Source organism: Chiloscyllium plagiosum, chromosome 3, assembly GCF_004010195.1.
Source record: "Chiloscyllium plagiosum isolate BGI_BamShark_2017 chromosome 3, ASM401019v2, whole genome shotgun sequence".
Lineage (NCBI taxonomy): Eukaryota > Metazoa > Chordata > Chondrichthyes > Orectolobiformes > Hemiscylliidae > Chiloscyllium > Chiloscyllium plagiosum.
This window is the reverse complement of record NC_057712.1, coordinates 130,584,387-130,607,107: the sequence shown is the minus strand read 5'-3', so window position 1 is coordinate 130,607,107 and position 22,721 is coordinate 130,584,387. Positions and strand designations below refer to the sequence as shown.

The following is a 22,721-nucleotide window of genomic DNA, read 5'->3' as shown; positions in this document are numbered from 1 at the left end:
AATACTTGGTTCTGCAATAAAAATTTCAGCGTGTACTTTTTCTTTCCCCAAGGATGCAAGTGGGAGGATGTGCACAAGTTAGATACAACAATCTAGAAAGCATTTCATAGATGGTCAGTTCTTAGACTTAACACATGGAATATTCCAGCTGCAATCCTTTGGAGGATTAGTTAATGTGTCATTTTTTGTACATGAGGTAAACAGTGACTGCCAGAAATAACCAAAAGAAAATTCCCACTCTATACAATGTTTACTAACTATTCAAACATCACTAAATGTAAATCTAATTTGATATTTAGAGGGCAAACAATACTGTAATGTTGGACTGCAGGTACTAAAAGGAATCTTTTGTTTGCTCAAACCCATGAGAGTTGTACCATGAGTGGTCTGTATATTTAAAGTGTGAGAAACTGGAGTAACTGCTTACACCTCAGCTACGGAACTATGGTGAGCATTTGATTTGGGCTGAGAATCTCTATCCAGTAGCCATCTGGGTCCTGAATAAAAGCAAGTCCCTTCATTTTACCTGGAAAAAAAAAACAACAAAAGAAATGAAGCATTAGTATATACCTTTACAAAGATGTGGATGTACTTAGAGTTAAAAGCAGCAGAGCTACCAGACAGTACAAAGTGTTCTCAAAGGCAACACTCAAATGACTATTAGCTTGTTGCCTGGAGTCCAAACTCAAATTTGAATTCAGCCAGCCAGTTTAAATTATACCCCGAAAAATACCAAACTTGAACTTAGTATATTAACAATCTCATGCTTTGGGGAGTATAAGACTGGGGAAAACGCAACAGTTGAGAGAATTGTAAAACATGTAAAACAGACTGCCTGAAAAAAAAGCTCTCAGAAACATCTTTTTGATCAGTAACCCGTGACTAAGAAATTCCTAAAAAGAAACGATGACACGTGAACATCCAATTCAAAGAACAAAAGCTACCGGGTTGAGATAAGTGTGGTTTTGTAAATCTTAACTGGGAGTTTTATCAGACTATTATAGAATGGAAGGTAACAGGTAGGTTAGAGTAAAGAATGGTAAACTGTTGTGAGTTAATTATTCTGTTATACTTTAAGAAATAAAAGTTAATTTTTACTTTAAATAGTCCTTGGCCACTCCAATGTTTACACATTGCTACTGAACGGGATAAATCTTGTGTCGCTGGTTTTAAAGTAAGAAGAGTCTACCCTCTGTCATAATAGCAGTGAAGAATCACAATGTTGCTCTGGATCTGGAATAACATTTAGACTAGACCAGGTAAGGAAGACACATTTCCTTCCCGAAAAAGGACATCCATGCATCAGGTGACTTTTTAAAAACATGCCAATACACTAGCTTTTTCTTTTAAATTCCAGTTTTCTTTTAATTGATTCTGCCATGGTAGGATTTGAACCGATGTCCTCAGAACATTAGCCTGGGGTTGTTGGGATCACTAGTCTGGTGCCGCAGTGATATTGTCACTGTCTCCCCACCTTGAAACAGTAGCCTTCAATGCAGTCTTCTCCATTTGAAATGGTTTGTAAAAATTCCATCACATGGTCACATTTCTTTCCTTATTTGGTTTTTTTTAAAAAAAAAAATCCACCAATCTGGTCATGACCTTTACCAATTCTAATGAACTTATCTGGTTGGTTCCAGAACATGCAGTTCAAAAAAACCCTCTCAAAAGCATTCTATGAAAGCAAAGGAAATCAAGCGATTGTCAAAAATTTAGAGGGATATGTCCCAGGTGAAGACTCGCTGGATTGCTCAAAACTAGCATCTGGGTTACTCACCATCATCTGGCTTCTTCACAAATTTTACTCCAAGCTCCTCAAAACGTTTGCATGCAGCATAAACATCAGGGACAGCAATACCCAGGTGACCTGCAAGCAAGCATTAATCCAGGTAACATTGGCACTGATCAATTGGATTATTTGAGAATACATTTCCTTATGAACAGCACAGTTCAAGTTCATGTGCAGCACCTAGTACATATTTCAATTAAAAAAAGTGTTAGCTACATCCAAGTATCAGGCTCATCGCAACTTGAATAAATTTGGAGCTCAGCTGTGATGTGACATTAAACATGTGCAATATTCATAGAATAATGGATTAGCTGCAATAGAGCAAGTGACCATTTGATCTCATGAGCCAACACTCTCCAGGAGAGACTCATTCCATGCAACCTTACAAATTATCTTCAAATGCTCATCTGAATTATAATATGTATTTCTAAACCTGCTTGTACCACATTCTGCCAGTGGTTAGGATCTGCAGTGCAACAAAAAGATTTTCCTTGGGTTCTTCAACTATTGCCTTCAGTATCCGGTTTCTGAACATTTCTACAAACGGGAACAGTTGCTCTGTCTAGGGATATCGTGATTTTAAACACTTCTAATCAAATCTCTCAACCAGTCTCTTCTCCCAAAAGAACCCCAGTTTTTAAACCAAGTAACCGTTTAACTGGTCCCTCAGTGTCAAAACCACTTCTGGAATGTCTTCTGCACCCTCGCCGAAGCCTTCAGTCTATTCCTAAAGTGTGATGCCAAGAATTAGACAATATTCTGGCACAGACTGATCCACCATTTTATGAATGTACTTCATTTCCTTAGTTTTGTACTCTATACCACTAATTAGAATGCCCAGGCTACTTCAAGTATTTGTACTCCTAGTCTCTGAAAGCTCTAGAATCTCACATTTAAATCTAAAAATTTGTTTCCACATTCTTCCTCCCAAAATACAATTTCACATTATTGCATTAGATTAATTACATTACAGCGTGGAAACAGGCCCTTCGGCCCAACAAGTCCACACCGACCCGCCGAAGCGCAACCCACCCATGCCCCTACATTTACCCCTTACCTAACACTACGGGCAATTTAGCATGGCCAATTCACCTGACCTGCACATCTTTGGACTGTAGGAGGAAACCCACGCAGACACGGGGAGAACGTGCAAACTCTACAGTCAGTCGCTCTGAGGCGGGAATTGAACCCAGGTCTCAGGCGCTGTGAGGCAGCGGTGCTAACCACTGTGCCACCCCGTTAAGGTGGACCACTCATGAATTTACCAATTCCTCCCACCTGCCTGTCGTAGAGTCCCATCCTTCTCGTCACCCGCAAACGTGAGAGAGAGAGAGAGAGAGAGAGAGAGAGAGAGAGAGAGAGAGAGAGAGAGAGAGAGAGAGAGAGAGAGAGGAGAAATTGTCATGTAATTTCAGAGGTTCCTTCAGCTCCACATCCTGAAAGCGTAGTTTATTAAACTGCTTATAATCTTCAAAAAGTTAATCAAATCTCAGTTAAAATGACTTCGTGGGACACAAGGCATCCCTGACACCCTCCTTCGACTGACTGAACTGGTCCTCACTCTGAACAACTTCTCTTTCCAATCCTCCCACTTTCTCCAAACCAAAGGAGTAGCCATGGGCACCCACATGGGCCCCAGCTATGCCTGCCTCTTCGTAGGATATGTGGAACAGTCCATCTTCCGCAGCTACACTGGCACCACACCCCACCTTTTCCTCCGCTACATCGATGACTATTGGCGCTGCCTCGTGCTCCCACGAGGAGGTTGAACAGTTCATCCACTTTACCAACACCTTCCACCCAGACCTCAAATTCACCTGGACCGTCTCAGACTCCTCCCTCCCCTTCCAAGACCTCTCCATTTTTATCTCGGACGACCGAATCAACATGGACATTTACTATAAACTGACCGACTCCCACAGCTACCTAGACTACACCTCCTCCCACCCTGCCTCCTGTAAAAATGCCATCCCATATTCCCAATTCCTTCGTCTCCGCCGCTCTGCTCCCAGGTGGACCAGTTCGAATACCAAACCACCCAGATGGCCTCCTTCTTCAAAGACCGCAATCTCCCCCCAAGACATGATCGACGATTCTCTCCACCGCATCTCCTCCACTTCCCGCTCCTCTGCCCTCGAACCCTACCCCTCCAATCGCCATCAGGACAGAACCCCACCAACCTCCATATACATCATATCATCCATCGTCATTTCCGCCACCTCCAAACGGACTCTACCACCAGGGATATATTTCCCTACCCTCCCCTATCAGTGTTCCGAAAGGACCACTCCCTCCATGACTCCGTCAGGTCCACACCCCCCACCAACCCAACCTCCACTCCTGGCACCTTCCCCTGCAACTGCAAGAAATGTAAAACTTGCGCCCACACCTCCCCCCAAGGCCCCAAGGGATCCTTCCATATCCGCCACAAATTCACCTGCACCTCCACACAATTCCTGAAGGGCTCATGCCCAAAACGTCGATTCTCCTGCTCCTTGGATGCTGCCTGACCTGCTGCACTTTTCCAGCAACACATTTTCAGCACAAGGGATCCTCCAAGCATTCTTTGGAATGCAAGGATATGGTTGGAGTAAAACAGAAAATGCTATCACTGCTGATCACTGTCTAATATTAATAGACAGAAACCACAGCCTCCTCAAGGAATCTGATATCCTCCCTTCCCCCAAAACATACACTACTCACTGCTTACTTTCTTGGTCTGGAGTATCAATACCAATTATTTATTCAAAGCAAAATGCAAGATACGGAACCTGAAAAACCACAATCTTGGAGAAAGTCAGCAGATCTGGTAGGATTAGTGAAGTGAGAAGCAGGTCACATGGAATCCAATAGGACCTTTCAGAACTGAAAGTTGTAGGAAAATTTTAAATACACTTTTCAGACTGCAGAGGATCAAAGGAAAAAGATAGCATAAAGGCCTTACGCAAATGTAAATTAGAGCAGGTGTAAACAATTCAGCCCCAAGTCTGTTCCACCATTCAAATGACATCATGGCTGATCTAAGGCCTAATTTCATGCCTTTGTCCCATGCTTAAGACTGCATGACTATGCTATGCACTGCATGGAAACAGACCATTCGGTCCAACTCATCCATGCCAACCAGATTTGGCCCATATTCCCCCCAAACCCTTCCTATTCATATACCATTCCAGATGCCTTTTAATTGTTGCAGTTGTACCAGCCTCCACCACTTCCTCTGGCAGCTTATTCTACTTCAACCAATTGGCCTATCTGGTCCAGATCTTGTTGTAATCTGAGGTAACCCTCTTCTCGGTCCACTACACCTCCAATTTTGGTGTTATCTGCAAACTTACTAACTGTACTTCTTATGCTCGCATCCAAATCACTTAAGGTGATAAAAAGTAGAGGACCTAGCACCTTGTGGCACTCCACTGGTCACAGACCTCCAGTCTGAAAAACAACCCTCCATCACCACCCTCTGTCTTCTACCTTTGAGCCAGTTCTGTATCCAAATGGCTAGTTCTCCCTGTATTCTATGAGATCTAACCTTGCTAACCAGTCTCCCATTGGGAACATGGTCTAATGCCGTACTGAAGTCCATATAGATCATGTCCACTGCTCTGCTCTCATTCTTTGAGACTTAAAAAAACTCAAAGTTCATGAGACATGATTTCCCATGCACAAAACCATGTTGATTATCCCAAATCAGTCCTTGTCTTTCCAAGTGGAAATCCTGTCCCTCAAGATTCCCTCCAACAACTTGCCCACCACCAGCATTGAGCTCACTGGTCTATAGCTCCCTGGCTAGTCCTTAAAAACCTTTGCTTAACAAATATTTCTCATTTAAAATTCACAATTGATGCAGAATCCACAGCAGTTTGGACAGCATGGTGGATCCATGGTTAGCACTCAAAAGCACCAGGGATCCAGGTTCAAATCCCACTTGGGAGACTGTTTGTGTCGAGTTTGCACATTGTGTCTGTGTGGGTTTTCTCCAGGTCGTCTGGGTCCCTCTCAGTCCAAAGATATGCAGATCAGGTGACTTGGTCAAGCTAAATTGCCCCATGTTGGGTGCATTAGTCAGGGGGCAAGTATCAGGAAGTGGGTCTGGGTGAGTTACTCTGAAGGTCAGTGTGGACATTTAGGTCAAATGGCCCATTTCCACACTGTAGGAAGCCTTTTGGAGGAGAACTCTAAATATTTAACACTTGTGCTTCCTAAACAGTCTATCCCTAATTCTCAGACCACACCCCACTCTTCTGGAATCCCCAAACAAGGTAGAAAGTTACTATTGCCACAGTCTTTCCTTATTAATATCTTTAACTCCTCAAATCAGATCATCCCTTAATCTAAATTCTAGAGAAAGCAGGCCTAAATTTGTATACTTTTCATAACTTTTCCTTGAAGTCCAGGTAACATTCTTGTAAACCTATGTCCACCCTAAGGTTAATATATCCTTCCTCAGATGTGGTGCCCATATCTGCTCATACGACTCCAATGGGGTCTAACCAGGGTTTTGTTTAACTGCAGCATAGCATCTGCATCCTTTTACTCCAGTCCTCTTGATACAAAGGCCAACATTCCATTAGCTTTCTTCATTTTTCTGCACAGGTCTTTGACATTTTAAATATCTATACATCTGAAATCATCTTTGGAATCCACTATTATCCAGAAAGCATCCCAAATCTATCATTCACCCAAAATGGATAACTTACTTGCTTACATGGAATTCCATCTGCCACTTTTGTCCAGTTTAACTGATCAATATCCTTTATACTTTTTATGACATCTACACTGGAGACAAATGCCACTTAATTGTGCCATCTCTACTCGCCTCTCCAAAAGCCTTTTTCTTAGTTTTTTTGTCTCAGTTGGAAGTCCCTATTCTCTCCCTTGCCACCTTGATTTATACCCATTTTACATCTTACACCAGTAAGAACCTTTCACTTTTGCACTTGGCCTCTGCACCAGCTGTTCCCCTAGCATCCCACCCTTTGTCAAAAAAGTATTGAAAAAGTCCTTTTTCCACTATATTTCAGTTAGAATAATGGAACTGTACAGCATGGAAGTAGACCCTTTGGTCCAACTCGCCCATGGCGACCAGATATCCCAAATAAATCTATCCCCATTTGCCAGCATTTTAACCCTTCCTATTCATATAATATCCAGATGCCTCTTAAATGTTGCAATTATACTAGCCTCCACCACTTCCTCTGGAAGTTCATTCCATACAAACACCATTCTCTCCATGAAAAAGTCATCACATAGGTCCATTTAAATATTTCCCCTCACCTGAAACCTGCACCCTCTAGTTTTGGACTCTCCCCACCCTGGGGAAAAAAGACCTGTCTATTCACCCTATACTGATTTTCTAAACTTCTAAAGGTTACCCTTGAGCATCTTTCAAATAGCTTTGACCTGTTTCTTTTGATAACCAAGATACATACTTTTGTAGGTAAAGGTATGAACATTACAATTTCAGATCATTTGCCATCGTGAGGTAGTGTTTCAGGTTTTTAACAATTCTTTGTGAAGCAGTGCCACTTTATTTCCTGATATTAAAAAGGAGCCTGACAGCCGCTTTAAAAGTATGCCATATTGTATTGGATTTCCCGGTCAGAAAATAAGTTGTCCTCTTTTACTATTTGAATCCTTTTATAATTATAAACACTGATTAGAACATTCCTCAATCATACAAATTCAAAAGAAGTCCCAACCATGTTTGTGTGACCCATCATCCTTATTTAATACAACTCCTAAGTATCATTCTGGTGAATTGGAATTTCCTCCAGACCATTTTTCCAACCTGAGGTGCCATACCTAAAACTAAATAGTCCTCCAAAATGAGGGAAAAATGCTTTAATAAAGCAGTTTTATACAATATCTCACATGACTACTACTAGTTTGTTCCATTATAGGAATGTGAAGAAAACTATTTTAATTCCATGTTGATGTTATTTAGCATTCTGTGCAGTCATTATATTAGGCAAAAGCGAGGACTGCAGATGCTCAAAAATCACAATCAAGATTAGAGTGGTGCTGGAAAAGCACAGCAGGTCAGGCAGCATCCAAAGAGCAGAAAGAAAAAAAAAAGCGATATTTCAGGCAGGAGCCCTTCATCAGAAAGTAAGTTCTTGGAGTCACTAATGTTAGGTTGCAGTATGGTTTTGTTGAATTTGACTATTGTCTTGCCTCTTCTCCAGAGATTTCGCTTAGATTCAGCTAATCCTGTATCATGGATTATTTGTACTTCAGAAAAGCACACTGAAGACCTCTATTACAAAAAGATTGCTCTTACATGTTACACTGGCAGCTTTATTACAAACCCAAAGCTACCTGCTGACTTACCTGCCATTACAACGGGGAAACCTGTTCTCTATCTGCCCAGCTAGTTTCCACAGACTTCAGTCATCTCAAAAATCCTCAAGTGGAGCTTCTGAAAATCCAACTAAATTACGTGCTCCAAACTACTGAATTAGTCAGCTTTTCAAATTTTTGTCATTTGAACACTCAATCTAATCTTGTTTCACACTATATGTATTTCTTGTAGTCTTTGCTCTCAAATAGACTCAGCATTTCATAAATACTCTTAATATTTCTCCACTACTTCCACTATTTCACATCAGTTAACATTGCACCAACTGCTCATAAAATGCATAACGTTTACATGTTTTAGTAAATGTAGTGCTGCTTATTTTTAAATCAATTTTCTATCATTTTGTGCATTTGAGTGTTAGGGAAAATTCTAAAAAAAATAAATACATACCACCAGAGTAGGTTTGTGTCCTGTCAAGAATGAAACCAGCACAGGAGTCAATAGATACATTCTTACAAATTCCTTGCTAAGTGAACAGTTTTTGATTAAATGGTCACTGGGTGACCAGACATAAAGGGACAGCCACTGTTAATAATTTATCTGAAGGAAGTTATCATGAGCTTTGACCCAGATACACTGCAGTAAGGAAAATGTGCTACTTCTTTAGAAGTCTGAAATGTAATGCCTTTGAAAAATGATTGAAAAAGGATCTTGCAAAAATTATAAAAGCAATCAATTTATTTTGAAAAATTGGTGCCCGTGACCGAACAACCCTGGACCTGGAAGCAGTAGCAACAGAAAAGTAGAGAAAAAGGCCATGCGCCTAGCAGATATTAGTGTTGCATCCAGCTCTTCAACAGCAATCTGTGTACACAAGAACAAAAAAAACTTAAGAAATAAATACTTTCAGGAAATGGTCATTTTTTTGGCAGAAAATTAGAAGGGAGCTTTTGGAGAGACTGTGCAAGCTGGCTCAATAGGTCTAAAACCCAAATCACTGAACAATTCATGGATGGTATAGAATTCGGTGTTTACTCATAAGTTGTCAAAGTAAACAGTGGTGTTGCTACCAGCCCTACCAAGTTTCTCCGGCATTCTTCGTTTCCATACTGTATGGCCCTATAAACCGACTCTTCAGTCCAAACAGTCCATGCTGACTATGTTCCCAAACCAAACTTGTCCTACTTGCTTGCATTTGGCCCACATCTCTCCAAATCTTTCCTACTCATGTACTTAACCATATGTCTTTTAAAATGTTGTAACTATACCTGTATCCACCTCTTCCTCTGGCAGTTCATTCCACATATAAATCATTCTGCTTAAATGCTGCCCCTCATGTCCTTTAAATCATGGTAATCACTTTTATAAATTATTTCCACTTGTTCTGAACTCCCTCACCCTTAGGAAAAGACTTTGCTCTTCACCTTATCTATGCCCCTCATGATTTTATAAAACGCAAGGTCACCTCTCAACCACCTATGCTCCAGTGAAAAACATCCCAGCCTACTTTTACAACAAATCTTCCATTCCCAGCAATATCCTGGTAAAATATTTTCTGAACCCTCCAATTTAATATCCTTCCTATAGCAGAGCAACCAGAACTGAACAGTACTCCAGAAGAGGCCTCACCAATATTCCATACAACCTCAACATGACTTCCCAACTTCTATACCCAGTGGTCTGAAGAGTGAAGGCAAGCGTGCCAAATGCCTCTTTAACCAACTGGTCTACATGGGACTCAAATTTCAAAAAGTCTTAACCACCTGAACCTCTGGTATCTCTGTTCTACAACATTACCCAAGGCCCTACCATTAATTGTACAAGTCCTTCCATTGTTTGTTTTACCAAATGATATATCTTGCATTTATCCAAATTAAATCATAAATGATTTGGAGGAGAGCATAACGGGTACAGTTAGTAAGTTTGCAAATGACACCAAAATTGTAGATGTAGTGGACAGTGAAGGTTACCTCATTTCAACAGGATCTCAACCAGATGGGCCAGTGGGCTGAGAAGTGGCAGATGGTGTTTAATTCAGATAAATGTGAGGTGCTGCATTTGGGGAAAACAAATCTGAGCAGGACTTTTGAACAGGTCTTTTCTGACCCTGAAGTAATCCCAATGATTCAAACATTGTTGACCTGACTGAGAAGTGTCAGGTCAAAGTAGGATCTTGTTGATCTGTTCAGTACAAATTATTCTTCTGCCAAGGGTCTCCTCCCAAAGGTTTCAAAATGAATGAAAAAAAAAATAGATTAAAAAAACTTACCAAAGCCTCTAGGATCAGAGTTCCCATTGTGATAGGCCTGGTGTTCATCAATCTCAGTACCCCAATTGCTGTAAGACACAAACAGGCTTTTAGATAACAGTATTCCTTTTTGCCAATATACAGTATTTCACTGTACCAAAATACCACCATAAGTCTGGGTGGATTACTCTTCAGATGGTCAGTGCGGACTTTTTGGGCTGGTTTCCACACTATAGGGATTCTAAATCTCAGACTAACCATAACCAGCTGTGCAACTTTTACTAGTGCCATGTCCCAGCCAGTGAATCCACTCCTTTTCCTCTTACGCCTCAAGTAGGTGCACACAATGTTCAACCATTTGGATTCTCTTCTCTAGAATTCCTCCCCTAAACCTATCTTTTAAAAAGGCAGAGAAAGTAGCAAAGCCATATCAAAAGTTGCATTCATTAACAACTTGTTTTCTATGTTAGAGGCACATTATACTAATGCATAGGAGAAGTTTTAACGTAAAAATTAAGTTGGTGATCAAAACCTTGGTCAGAGGTAGATTTTAAGCAGCATGTGAAACGAGAAGAAATTTCAATTAGGATTTGAGAGAATTCCCAACTTTTACTCACACCCTATGCAGACACTAAAGAGAAATCGGAGGTCTGTCTGGCAATAGCTCTCCCCCAATACTGGGGGTTTTGGAATTTCAAGATACTGTTAGAATAAATAGAGGCCTGACTGCACAAGAGGAGTTAGGGGAGGTAACTGTGCAAGAATAAGCAATGAGTAGAAGTGACGGAAAGTATAATACAACACTTCAGTGGTGGTGATGTGGAGGAACTAGTGCTGCACTGGGGTGGACAAAGTTGAAAACCACAACACCAGATTTAGTCCAACAGGATTATTTGGAAGTACAAGCTTTCAGAGCGCTGCTTCTTCATCACCTAGCTACCTGTTGAAGGAGCATTGCTCCGAAAGCTTGTACTTCCAAATAATCCTGTTGGACTGTAACTTGTAGTGCGATTTTGAAACTTTGTCCACCCCAGTTCCTCCACATCATTGCAACAGTTAATCATCATCTAGATGAGCACTTCAGATGCCAGGACATATAGGCTATGGACCAAAGTGCAGGGAAATGGGATGAACGTAGTTTTGAGTGTTTGGTTGGCATTAACAGTGGATTGAAGGGCCTGTTTCTATACTCTACAACTCAGATGCAGTAGGTAATCGGAAAAATTAATGAATGGTGTCTGTTATTTCAGAGGAGTTGGACCATAAGAGTAGCAAAGTCCATGTGCTGTTTAATGCATAACAGCATTGTAAACAGTGTACACAATGCATAAAATTATAGAGGGATATTGATAGATTAACTGAATGAATTCTGCCATTGTTTTGTCCAATGTAAGCGAGAGGTTATCCATTTTGGACCAAAACAAGATCAGATTAGGGTACTTTCTAGATGGTATGAAATTAAATACACCAGTTGTCTAACAAAACCTGGGAGTGGTTCAGGTTTGGGTGTGTGGTGCTAGAGAAGCACAAGTCAGGCAGCATCTGAGGAGCAGGAGAATTAATGTTTCAGGCATAAGCCCTTCAACAGGAATGAGGGTTCAGGTGCATAGATCTTCAAAGTGTCACAGACAGGTGCAGAAAGTAATCAGGAAAACTACTTCAATACCAGCCTTTCAGAAGCACTGGTGTAGAAGGATGCAGATATAATGCTGCAGTTATAAAAGAGTCTGATTAGACCACACAGTGGTGTGAGTACCACACCTTAAGGGCATGGTGGTCTTGGAGCTCTACAAAAAAGGACACTGGTTATCAAGACATTATATAAATTAGGCTGGTTTTCTCTAGAATTGAAGGTTAAATGTCAATTTGATTGAAGTATTCATGATATTATACACAAAGAGAGAGTAGAAAAAGATAAACTATTCCCACTGGTAGGGGATTCCAGAAGAACAAATCTGGAAACAGCAGTGGATTGTTTTCTTATTCGTTTGTGGGACTTGTGCATGGCTGACTAGCCAGCATTGACAGCCCATCCCTATTTGGACTTGGTGGTGAACTGCCTTCTTGAATCGCTGCAGTCCACTTGCTATTGGTTGATCCACAATGCCAGAAGGGAGAGAATTCCAGGATTGTGACCCAACGAATGAAGGAACAAGAGTAGGTTTCCAAGTCAGGGTGGTGAGTGGCTTGGAAGGGAACTTGCTGGTGGTGTTCCCCAAGTACCTGGCCCTTGTCCTTCTATACGGATTTTGATGAACTTCTGCAATGCATCTTGTGGATAGTACACACTGCTGCTACTAAGTGCTGGTGATGGAGGGACTGAATGTTTGTAGATGTGGTGCCAATCAAGCAGGTTGCTTTGTCCTGGATAGTGTCAAGCTTCTTGAGTGTTTTTTTAAGATTAGATTAATTACAGTGTGGAAACAGGCCCTTCAGCCCAACAAGTCCACACCGACCAGCCGAAGCATAACCCACCCAGACCCATTCACCTACATTTACCCCTTCACCTAACACTACAGGCAATTTAGCATGGCCAATTCACCTAACCTGCACATTTTTGGAGTGTGGGAGGAAACCGGAGCACCCGGAGGAAACCCACGCAGACATGGGGAGAACGTGCAAACTCCACACAGTCGCCTGAGGCGGGAATTGAACCCGGGTCTCAGGCACTGTGAAGCAGCACTGCTAACCACTATGCTGTGTTGTTGGAACTGCACCCATTCAGGCAAGTGGAGAGCATTCCATCACACTCATGACATGTGCCTTGTAGATAATGGACTGACTCGAGTGTCAGGTGGTGAGTTAGTCGCCACAGTATCCCTAGTCTCTGACCTGCTTTTGTAGCTACTGTGTTTATGTGGGGAGTCCAGTTGAGTTTCTCGTCAATGATAACCTCAAAAGATGTTGACAGTGAGTGATTCAATGATGGTAAATATTTTTTAAACTTAAGAATGTACAGGCACTGGAGGGGGCGCAGAGGAGGTTAATTAGGCTGATTCCAGAGTTGAGGCGGTTGGCTTATGGACGAGAGACTGAGTAGATTGGGATTATATTCATTGCAATTAAGAATGAAGTGGGATCTTCTAGAAACAAAATTAAAAGGAACTGATTAAATATAGATAGGATGTTTCCACTGGCAGGTGAAGCTAGGACAAGAGGACATAACCTCAAGATTAAAGGGAGCATATTAAGGAACTTCTTCACCCAGAGGGTTGTTAGTCTATGGAATTCCTTGCCCAGGGAAGTAGTTGATGCCACTTCAGTAAAACACTCGAAAGCCAGGGTAGATTTTTTGAATAAAAGGAATTAAGGGATATGGTGAGAGCGTGGGTAAGTGGGTTGAGACCACAAAAAGATTAACTATAATCGTATTGAGTGGTGGAACAGGCTCAAAGGGCCAGATGGCCTACTTCTGGCTCTTATGTTCTTAAGACAGTTGAATGTCAAGTGGTGGTGGTCAGTGTCTGGCATTTGTGTGGTGCTAGTGTTACTTGCCACTGGTCAGCCCAAGCTATTGTCCAGATCTTGTTACATTTGAGCAGACTGTTTCAATATCTGAGGAGTTGCGAATAGTGCTGAACACTGCAATAATCCGAGATTGTTCCCACTTATGACCTTATGACAGAGACAAGGTCATTGATAAAGCAGCTGAAGATTGCTGGGCCTCGGACACTACTCTGAGGGACTCCTGCAGAGATGCCCTGGAGCGGAGATGAGTGACCCCCTACAACCACAACCATCCTTTGTGCCTAGCTTTGACCCTAAAAAGCAGTGTTTGACCCTGCCCTCCCCATGGATTCCAGTTTTGCCATGGCTCCTTGATGCCATCCTTAGTCAAATGTGGCCTTTATGTCAAGAGCTGTCACTCACCTCCGGAATTCAACTCTTGCCCATGTTTGAACCAAGACAGCAATGAGGTCAGAAGCGGAGTAACTCTGGCAAAACCCAAACTGAGCATCACTGAGCAGGTTATTGCTGAGCTTGATAGTACTGTTGATGACCCCTTCCATCACTTTACTGATGGCGAGAAGACTGATTGGGCACTAATTGGATTTTTCCTGCTTTTTGTATACAGGACATAACTGGGCAGTTTTCCACATTGTTGGGTAGATACTACTGTTTTAACTGTCCTTTAGAGCTTGGCTAGGGGAGCAGCAAGTTCTGGATGCTGCTTCAGTTTTATTTTAAAATCTGAGAGATTCATTTTTATTAAGCAAAAGATATTAAGGAATATGAGCCAAAGACCAAATATGGAGGTAGACCACAGATCAGCCACAAACTCATTGACATTTAACCCTTCATACCTGTTGCACCAGTCTGCCACTGGAAAAGCACACAAGGTCAGGCAGCAGAGGAGCAGGAGAGTCAACGTTTTGGGCATAAGCTCTTCCTGATGAAGGACTTTTGCCTGAACATGACTCTCCTGCTCCTTGGCTGCTGCCTGACCTGCTGTGCTTTTCCAGCACCACATTTTTCAACTCTGGCATCTGCAGTCCTCACTTTCACCGTGAAGGAAGAAATGGCCTACTGTTCCTGCTCTGAACCAAATCAAACCCCCTTCAAATATATCAAGGAGAAAGCCTAAATCCTAACCTTTTTCTTACTTAAAATGCAAGTTAGTGCTGTGTAACCAATCGAGGAGTAAGTGAGGTCTGCAGATGCTGGAGATCAAAGTTGAAACTTTATTGCTGGAACAGCACAGCAGGTCAGGCAGCATCCAGGGAACAGGAGATTCGACGTTTCGGGCACAGGCCCTTCTTCAGGAATCCTGATTCCTGAAGAAGGGCCTGTGCCCGAAACGTCGAATCTCCTGTTCCCTGGATGCTGCCTGACCTGCTGTGCTGTTCCAGCAATAAAGTTTCAACTGTGTAACCAATCCAATTACATCTGGAACACTTAGCATTAAGCAAATCAGTTTATTCTTACCATAGTTAAAAGAAAGAAAGAATTGGAGTTAAAAAAAAGGAACCCAAGGGTCAACTTATTCACAAATGAAATGAGCTGCCTGAGGAAGTGGTAGAGGCTGATACAATTAGAACATTTTAAAAAATAAGGAATCTGGATGGCTACATGAATAGCAAGTGTTTAGAGGGATATGGGCCAAATGGGACTAGATTAATTTAGGATCTGGTCAGCATGGATGAGTTGGACTGAAGGGTGTGTGTTTCTGTGCTGTATAGCACTATGACTTATGTAACTGTACTGGAAAATTTGAAGTTAACAAGCTGGATTTAATTACTAAACAGCAACTATTTGAATATAGTAACATCCCATAAACACTCTTGGCAAAGGCAAGTTCAGTAAAATTGACTGCCTCATTCAATTCTTGCAGCAGAGAGAACTCCAGCGTTTAGCCCTAACAGGGAGCAGAATAACAGCTTCCAAAACCAGCTTCAAAACCCCAGCAACCACAGTTAAACTAAAACCAGAGTGGGAGCCTGACTTCACTCATGCTTTTATTATTCTAACTTCTAAAAGAAAAAGGCCTCAAGCTGCTTACTTATCAGCTTGGAGCTAACAGCTCGTCAGCTATTGCTCTTAAAACAAAAGAAAACGAACAAAACATATCTTAGAGCCATAGTACCCTCACATTCCTATGACCCTACAAGTCTTATGACAACTGTATACATGTTGCTGAGACCACATCTAGAGTTCAGATATATTTTGACCCCCTTATTTAAGCAACGCTGTCACTTCAATGGAGGGAGTTCAGACAGGTTCACTCAGATCATCCCTGAAAATGGAGGATTATCTAGTGAACAAAAGGCTAAACAGTTTGGGATTCTACTTACTGGAAGTTAAAAGAATGAGAAATGATCTAATTGAAACACGTAGGATGCTTAAGAGGCCTGACAGGGTTAATGTTGAGAGGATGTTTCCTTCATGGAAGAGTCTAGGACCAGAGGCACGGTTGCTGAACAGACCAAAAAGAGGAGGAATTTCATCTCTAGAATGTGGAGTATCTTTAGAACACCTTGCCACAGAGCTATGGGGAGTAGAGCCCTTCTGAATATTTAAGAAGAGTAGATAAGATTCTTGTTTGGCAGGTTAATCAAAAGGATAAGAAAAGGCAGGAAAGTGGATATGAGCAATGTTGGATCGCTTTAAATCCTACTGAATGGTGGAAGTGTGTCAAAAAGGGCCAACTGCCTACTCTGTTCCTATTTCTTATGGTCCTGTGGCTACTTTGCAGTCCAAAAGAAATCTTCTCTGAAGGCAAGATTTTTTGAAACTTAGAACCAATGCGTCTATTATGTTGATTAGCAACTTTTAAAGGCCAGAAGATGAAGTCCACCTGGACCCAGATCTCAGTTCTGTCAGTTATACAACATGAGAACTTACTAGTTAAGCACATTGTGTTGATTTTACATTTGTCACATGCAAACATGCAATGTGTATACACACAAATTAATCTTCTAAACATCATCGAAAACCCATTTAAAGGGGAAAAAAAAAGGAGTGCACTTGCATTTATGCAGCACCAAAGACTGTGAATTAGTTTACAGTGTAGCATGTGAACATGTTGACCCCTCACCATATGATAATTCTGCTGTTAATGATCAGAAGTGAGTCTCAGTAATCTTCAGCACACAAGACCAGGACAATCATAGCTGAATTTTCATTTCCTGACTAAGTACTGTACTCACTGTGTCAGCTCAATAGTTGCTCTCCGTGAGAAAGTCCAGGCTGTGTGCTCATTCTTATCAGCTGGAATTTCCTTTTTGTCTTCATAACCCAAAAAGTAAAGTGTAAATTTCATAGCAGGGAAGTCAAATTTCTGCAGAAGTCTGTAACAAGTTGAAGAATTGTCAGATAATAAGTAAGGAGGGAAATCAAGCTAAGTGGTGAAACAGAACAACATGACATGGGAACTCTATCGACAGGCCACACAGTAAAAATCCATTGTTTCACACAGTGAACAGCAAACAAAACAAGTGCATTGATTTGTATTTTCCTATACCATCCTTATTTTGAAAGTGCATTTTCCCAGCTGCTGATAAGTCAAGAGTTCCAAAGACTTTCATATTGCTTTTAAAATAGAAGGCTATCAAATTAGAGGATGACGTATGCCAAATAAAGAAGTTTTTAAATTCACTGGGTGGTGGGTGTCACTGGCTGGCCAGCATGTATTGCCCATCCCTGACTGCACTAGAGAAGGTGATGAGCTGACCTACAATCTATGTACTATAGGTTGACCCACAATACCCTTAGGGAATGAATTCCAGGATTTTGACCCAGGAACAGTGATAATCTCCAAATCAGACTGGTAAGTGGCTTTGACAAGATCTTGCAAGCGTCAGCATTCCCATGTATCTATTGCCATTGTCCTAAGTGGAAGTGGTTGTGGGTTTGAAAGGAGCTGCTGAAAAATCTTGGAAACGCATTTTGTAGCTCATACACTGCTACTGTTAAATGTCAGTGGTGGAAGAGTGTGCACGTGGTGCCAGTCAAGCAGGATGCTTTGTTCCGCATGGTGTCAAGCTTCATCAGTGTTGTTGGAGCTGTATTCATCCAGACAAGTGGGGAGTATTACATCACACTCCTGACTTGCACCTTATAGATGGCAGACAGGATTTTAGGGAGTCAAAACAGTTATTTGCCACAGTATTCAAAGACCTCTGACCTGCTCTTGTAGCCACTGGGTTCATATGGCACGTCCAGTGGAATTTTGGCGAATGGTAAACTCAGGATGCAGATAGTGGGAGATTTAGTGACAGTAGCCCCATTAAATGTCAAGGAGTGGTGGCTATATTGTTTGCTATTGGTGATGGTCATTGCCTTGCAATTGTGTGGCACGAGTATTACTTGCTACTTGTCAGCTCTTGCTGTATTCGAACATGGACTGCTTCAGTCTCTGAGGAGTTGAGAATGATGCTAAATCAATCAATCATTCACAATCACTTCTGACCTGATGATTGAGGGAAGGTCATTGATGAAGCAGCTGAAGGTGACTATGCCTAGGACACCCTTAGGAACTCCTGTAGGAGATTTCCTGAAGCGGAGATGACTGACCCCCAACAACCCCAATCATCTTCCTAGGACTGCAGAGACAGGGATGGGTTATCTCAGTTAACAAACTAAAAAAAACAAAAGCCATAAAAAACTGGATATGTAATTCAGTCCGGTTAATAGCCTCAAGAGAAAGTGAAGTGAATACCAGTACTTCAGATCTAAACCAGCTACACAGACTCCGATTAATGAAAGCTGGCAGGCCAAAAGGTGAACTGACTTTCAGATGCTTACTAAACAAGGGTTGATTTGCATCATTGTTTTCAAATGTGTGTACTGTTCCATACTTTGTTACCACTGCTACAATCATTCACTGCTTTACTGTATTTACTCAGTTTCTTACGTCATTCCAATGATCCTGGTATAAAAATCCAGAGACTTTTTCGGATCTTTCACTCTCAACATGGTCTGTTGCATTATAAAATCCTGAAAGATAGAAGTTGTAAGAACACTGAAAAATTTGTACTTGTTTAATCGTACAGTACTGAGGAAAAAAAAAACTAAGTTATTTGTTAATCTTTCCCCTTAGCCTGAAAGTGGACACTCAGGCAGAAAATAAGAGTCTCCACTTAAACACAGAGCAACTGTGTTCAAGTCCCTTCCAGCATACTCTATCATTGAGTCATGGCTGTTTTGCACATCAACCCCTCATTTATCACTCAAAGACTCCTTGAAGGCTTCCCTCAAAAAGACAAACAGCAACGTGCAGGAGACTGAGGAAACTGAGAAGGGGGGGGGGGGGGGAAATTGGTGAAAGAGACTTCTGTTAGGACACAATTCTTCAAGAATATCCACTGGCAAGAGGAAATACAGAAGAGGAACTGGAGAGAGGAACACCAGTTATGACAAGGCCAAAGACGAATTCCATCTTCCACAAACCCCTGTCAGTGTGTGGTCAGGTGCAGCTCCACAGCCATGCAAGGACCCACACAAGCCATGGCACAGATCTTCCTCAGGACAAAATCATACTCATTAGCAAGTGACTGCTGACAACATGGCTGTTCTTTACCTTAAGTCCTCTGTTATCTATGCTCCAAATCCCTTACATAGATCAAAAATCAGTAGATTTTTGTTGTCTAAATGCCAGAATTCACTTCCAAAAGGCACCACACCCCAAGGACTGCATGTTGTGAGACCTGAAAAGGTTCAGAAGAGATTTAAGGATGTTGTCAGGGTTGGAGGATTTGAGCAATAGGGAGAGGCTGAATAGGTTGGGACTGTTTTCCCTGGGAGTATCAGAAGCTGAGGGGTGACCTTATAGAGATGTATAAAATCATGAGGAGCATGGATAGGGTAAATAGGCTAAGTCTTTTCCCTGGGGTCAGGGCATAGGTTTACTGTGAGAGGGGAAATATATAAAAAAGACCTAAGGGGCAACCTTTTCACACAGAGGGTGGTACGTGTATGGAATTAGCTGCCAGAGGATGTGGTAGAGGCTGGTACAATTGCAACATTTAAGAGGCATTTGGATGGGTACATGAATAGGAAGGGTTTGGAGGGATGAGTCAGGCACTGGCAGGTGGGACTAGATTGGGTCGAGATATCTAGTCAGCATGGACAGGTTGGACCGAAGGGACTGTTTCCATGTTGTACAGCTGTGACTGATGTGAGAAACTAAAATCTATTGCTGTAACTTGTCCGCACATTCTTACACAACAGAAATAATGAGATGTAGGCCATTCAGCCCTTTAAGCTTACCCCATCGTTCAATATGATCACGGCTGACCATCCAACTCCATATTCTGTTCCTTCCATCTCCCCAAACCCTTTAATCCCTTGAGCCTTATAGAATGATGTTTTGGCCTCAAATCACATCCTGTTGCAGAGAATACCACAGCCTCTCCAGTGTTGCTCAAACCATTTCTCCTGTCAGTCCTACACAGCCGACACCATCACCTTAGACCTGGCCCCACCCCTGCCTCCCAGGCCGTTGGTAACGCCCATCCTGCATGTATCCTGCCTAGCCCTGTTGGAGGCCCACAAGGACACGCACGCACACGCGCACACTTTTTCTCCTAAAGTTTCTCTGAATATAGCACTAACTGATTCACTGTCTTCATACATCAGTCCTGCCATTTTAAGTATTCAGAATCTGTTAACCATTGTTGCACTCTCTCCACAGGGAAAACATCCTCCTTCGGTCAGATAAGGACACTATACTCCAGGTGCGGTTTTGCCAGGGTAATGTACAATTGCAGCAAGACATCCTTTTAAACTCTTGCGAATTTGCACTTTGTTGTCCATGGGTATTGGATGCAGTACCCAGAAATTTCAGATAAGGACTGACCAATATTTTGGACAAGGAGGCCAAATTTGCTCACATCTTGATTCCAACCTCGCTCTTAAGTGAACTATTTAGTTTCACCACAATTCCGAAAGCCACCAACAAGAAAATATTCCTAGATCACATCTACATAATTTACTATTCCTAGTTATGCAGTTAACTGTGCCTCAAGTGTCATTTGTAAATTTGAACATGCAACTTGACATTCAAGAAAATGTTCCTTTCTTATACATTTTTCCCCTCATTAAGTGATTATACCTCACAATTCCAGAGATTCACTGTCAGCATACTCTAATTGGTGACAGTTGCACAGCCAGTCTGATCTTGCCCACAGAGGCACTTTTCAGCATGCAGGTTACTGAAGCTTCCAAGAGTGAACATCTTGGGTGTGTTTTTAATCCCCAATGTAGTTTGGGTATGTACTTATAGCCTCATTCTAAACTCTAATCTTACAGGGAACTTAATTGGGTAGAACAAGAGAAGTGGTTGCCTCTTGTGGGGTAGTCTAGGACCAGATGGCACAATCTCAGGATAGGGATCCACAATTAGACAGAGAGAGGATTTTTTCTTTCAGAGGTTGGTGATTCTGTGGACATCTCGACAGCAGAGGATTGTTGAGGCTAGATTATTAAGTATATTCAAGGCAAAGATAAGCAAGTTATCAGCAAAGTAATCAAGGATTTGGAGGTGGGGGGGGGGGGGGGGGGGGGTGGGGGTGGGGGATAAAAACACAGCAAAGTGGAGTTGAGGATCATCAGAACAACCATGATCTAATTAAACAGCACAGCTGACCAAGCTGAAAGGCCTCCTTCTCTTACAGTGTCTTAAGTTCAGTGGCACAGAGGCAAACTGAAACTTTAATGTCAGTTGGCAACCAAGTTGAGGATTCAGTGACATATAACCTTTCTAGGCAGACTGTCGAAGTCACAACGTTCAACCAGAACTAAAAATAAAATCAAAGAACTGACCACCTTCTCCTATGTCCTTACCCTAGTCCTCACACACCAGTCCTCATCATTAAATGGACTACTACCACAAACATCCCATTGTTAACTAACAACAGTACCAATTAGCAAATTAGTACCTATTCATTTATCGATCCAACTGTTGTCTCTCTTTAGGCTCCACAGTTTACTCCCAGTCCCTCCTCCCTACCCCAATATCAGCACAAACCCCAGCCTTTCCCCAGCGACAAGTCATTCTCAACAAAGGTCACTTGAGCCGAAACGTTAACGCCGCTTGCTCGCCATAAATGCTACCAAACCTGCAAAGTTTCCCCAGCAATTTCTGTTTTTGTTTAACCAGAACTATCAATTCACGGAGGACACCCCAAACTCGGCCGGAGTGATGGGTTCTCAGCCGCAGGGCTCGGCCTCAAACTTGCACCAATCAGCCTGCCCGGACAAACCAGATCCCACTCACAAACAACCGACTTTCACCCCCGAGTCCGCCTGCCGCTCACAGCAAAGCCGGACAAACCTTGGTTTCTGGGTCCGGCTGGGAACAGGCGCTCGAAGCCTGCTCATCAGTAAGTCCCCGCAGCTCCTGCGCCATTGCTGCCGGGCCTCCCAGGGACGGGGACTTCACCAGGACACTGAACCCCGCCCCCTCAGCTCCTCCAACCAATCACAACACACACTGCTGACACTGTGGGCGTGTTCTGTATAGGACTCGTTCAAGTGGGCGGTCTGTGGGTGGAGGTCCCAGCCAATCACATGCGGCATGAATCTCATTGGCCCGAACAGCAAGAAACAGAATGTCTCAGTCCCTCTCATCACACAGACACTTTAATACAGAATCACTCACTCCCCTCATCACACATAGACTTTAATACAGAATCACTGACTCCCCTCATCACACATAGACTTTAATACAGAATCACTCACTCACTCCCTTCATCACACATAGACTTTAATACAGACAGAATCACTCACTCCCTTCATCACACATAGACTTTAGTACAGAATCACTGACTCCCTTCATCACACATAGACTTTAATACAGAATCACATACTCCCTTCATCACACATAGACTTTAATACAGACAGAATCACTTACTCCCTTCATCACACATAGACTTTAATACAGAATC

The 22,721-nt window shown here is 42.2% G+C and overlaps 1 protein-coding gene across 1 annotated transcript; it reads right to left on the bottom strand.

Moving 5' to 3' along the window:
• Window positions 1-231: 231 nt before the first annotated feature.
• Window positions 232-22,230, bottom strand: glo1 (glyoxalase 1). The gene is made up of 6 exons (XM_043687341.1): window positions 22,109-22,230; window positions 18,689-18,771; window positions 16,983-17,123; window positions 10,357-10,424; window positions 1,778-1,867; window positions 232-526 (listed from the first exon to the last, which is right to left on the bottom strand). Exons 1-6 carry the CDS (start codon window positions 22,181-22,183, stop codon window positions 435-437), a joined length of 549 nt encoding a protein of 182 aa, XP_043543276.1. The 5' UTR covers window positions 22,184-22,230; the 3' UTR covers window positions 232-434.
• Between the last annotated feature and the right edge of the window lie 491 nt (window positions 22,231-22,721).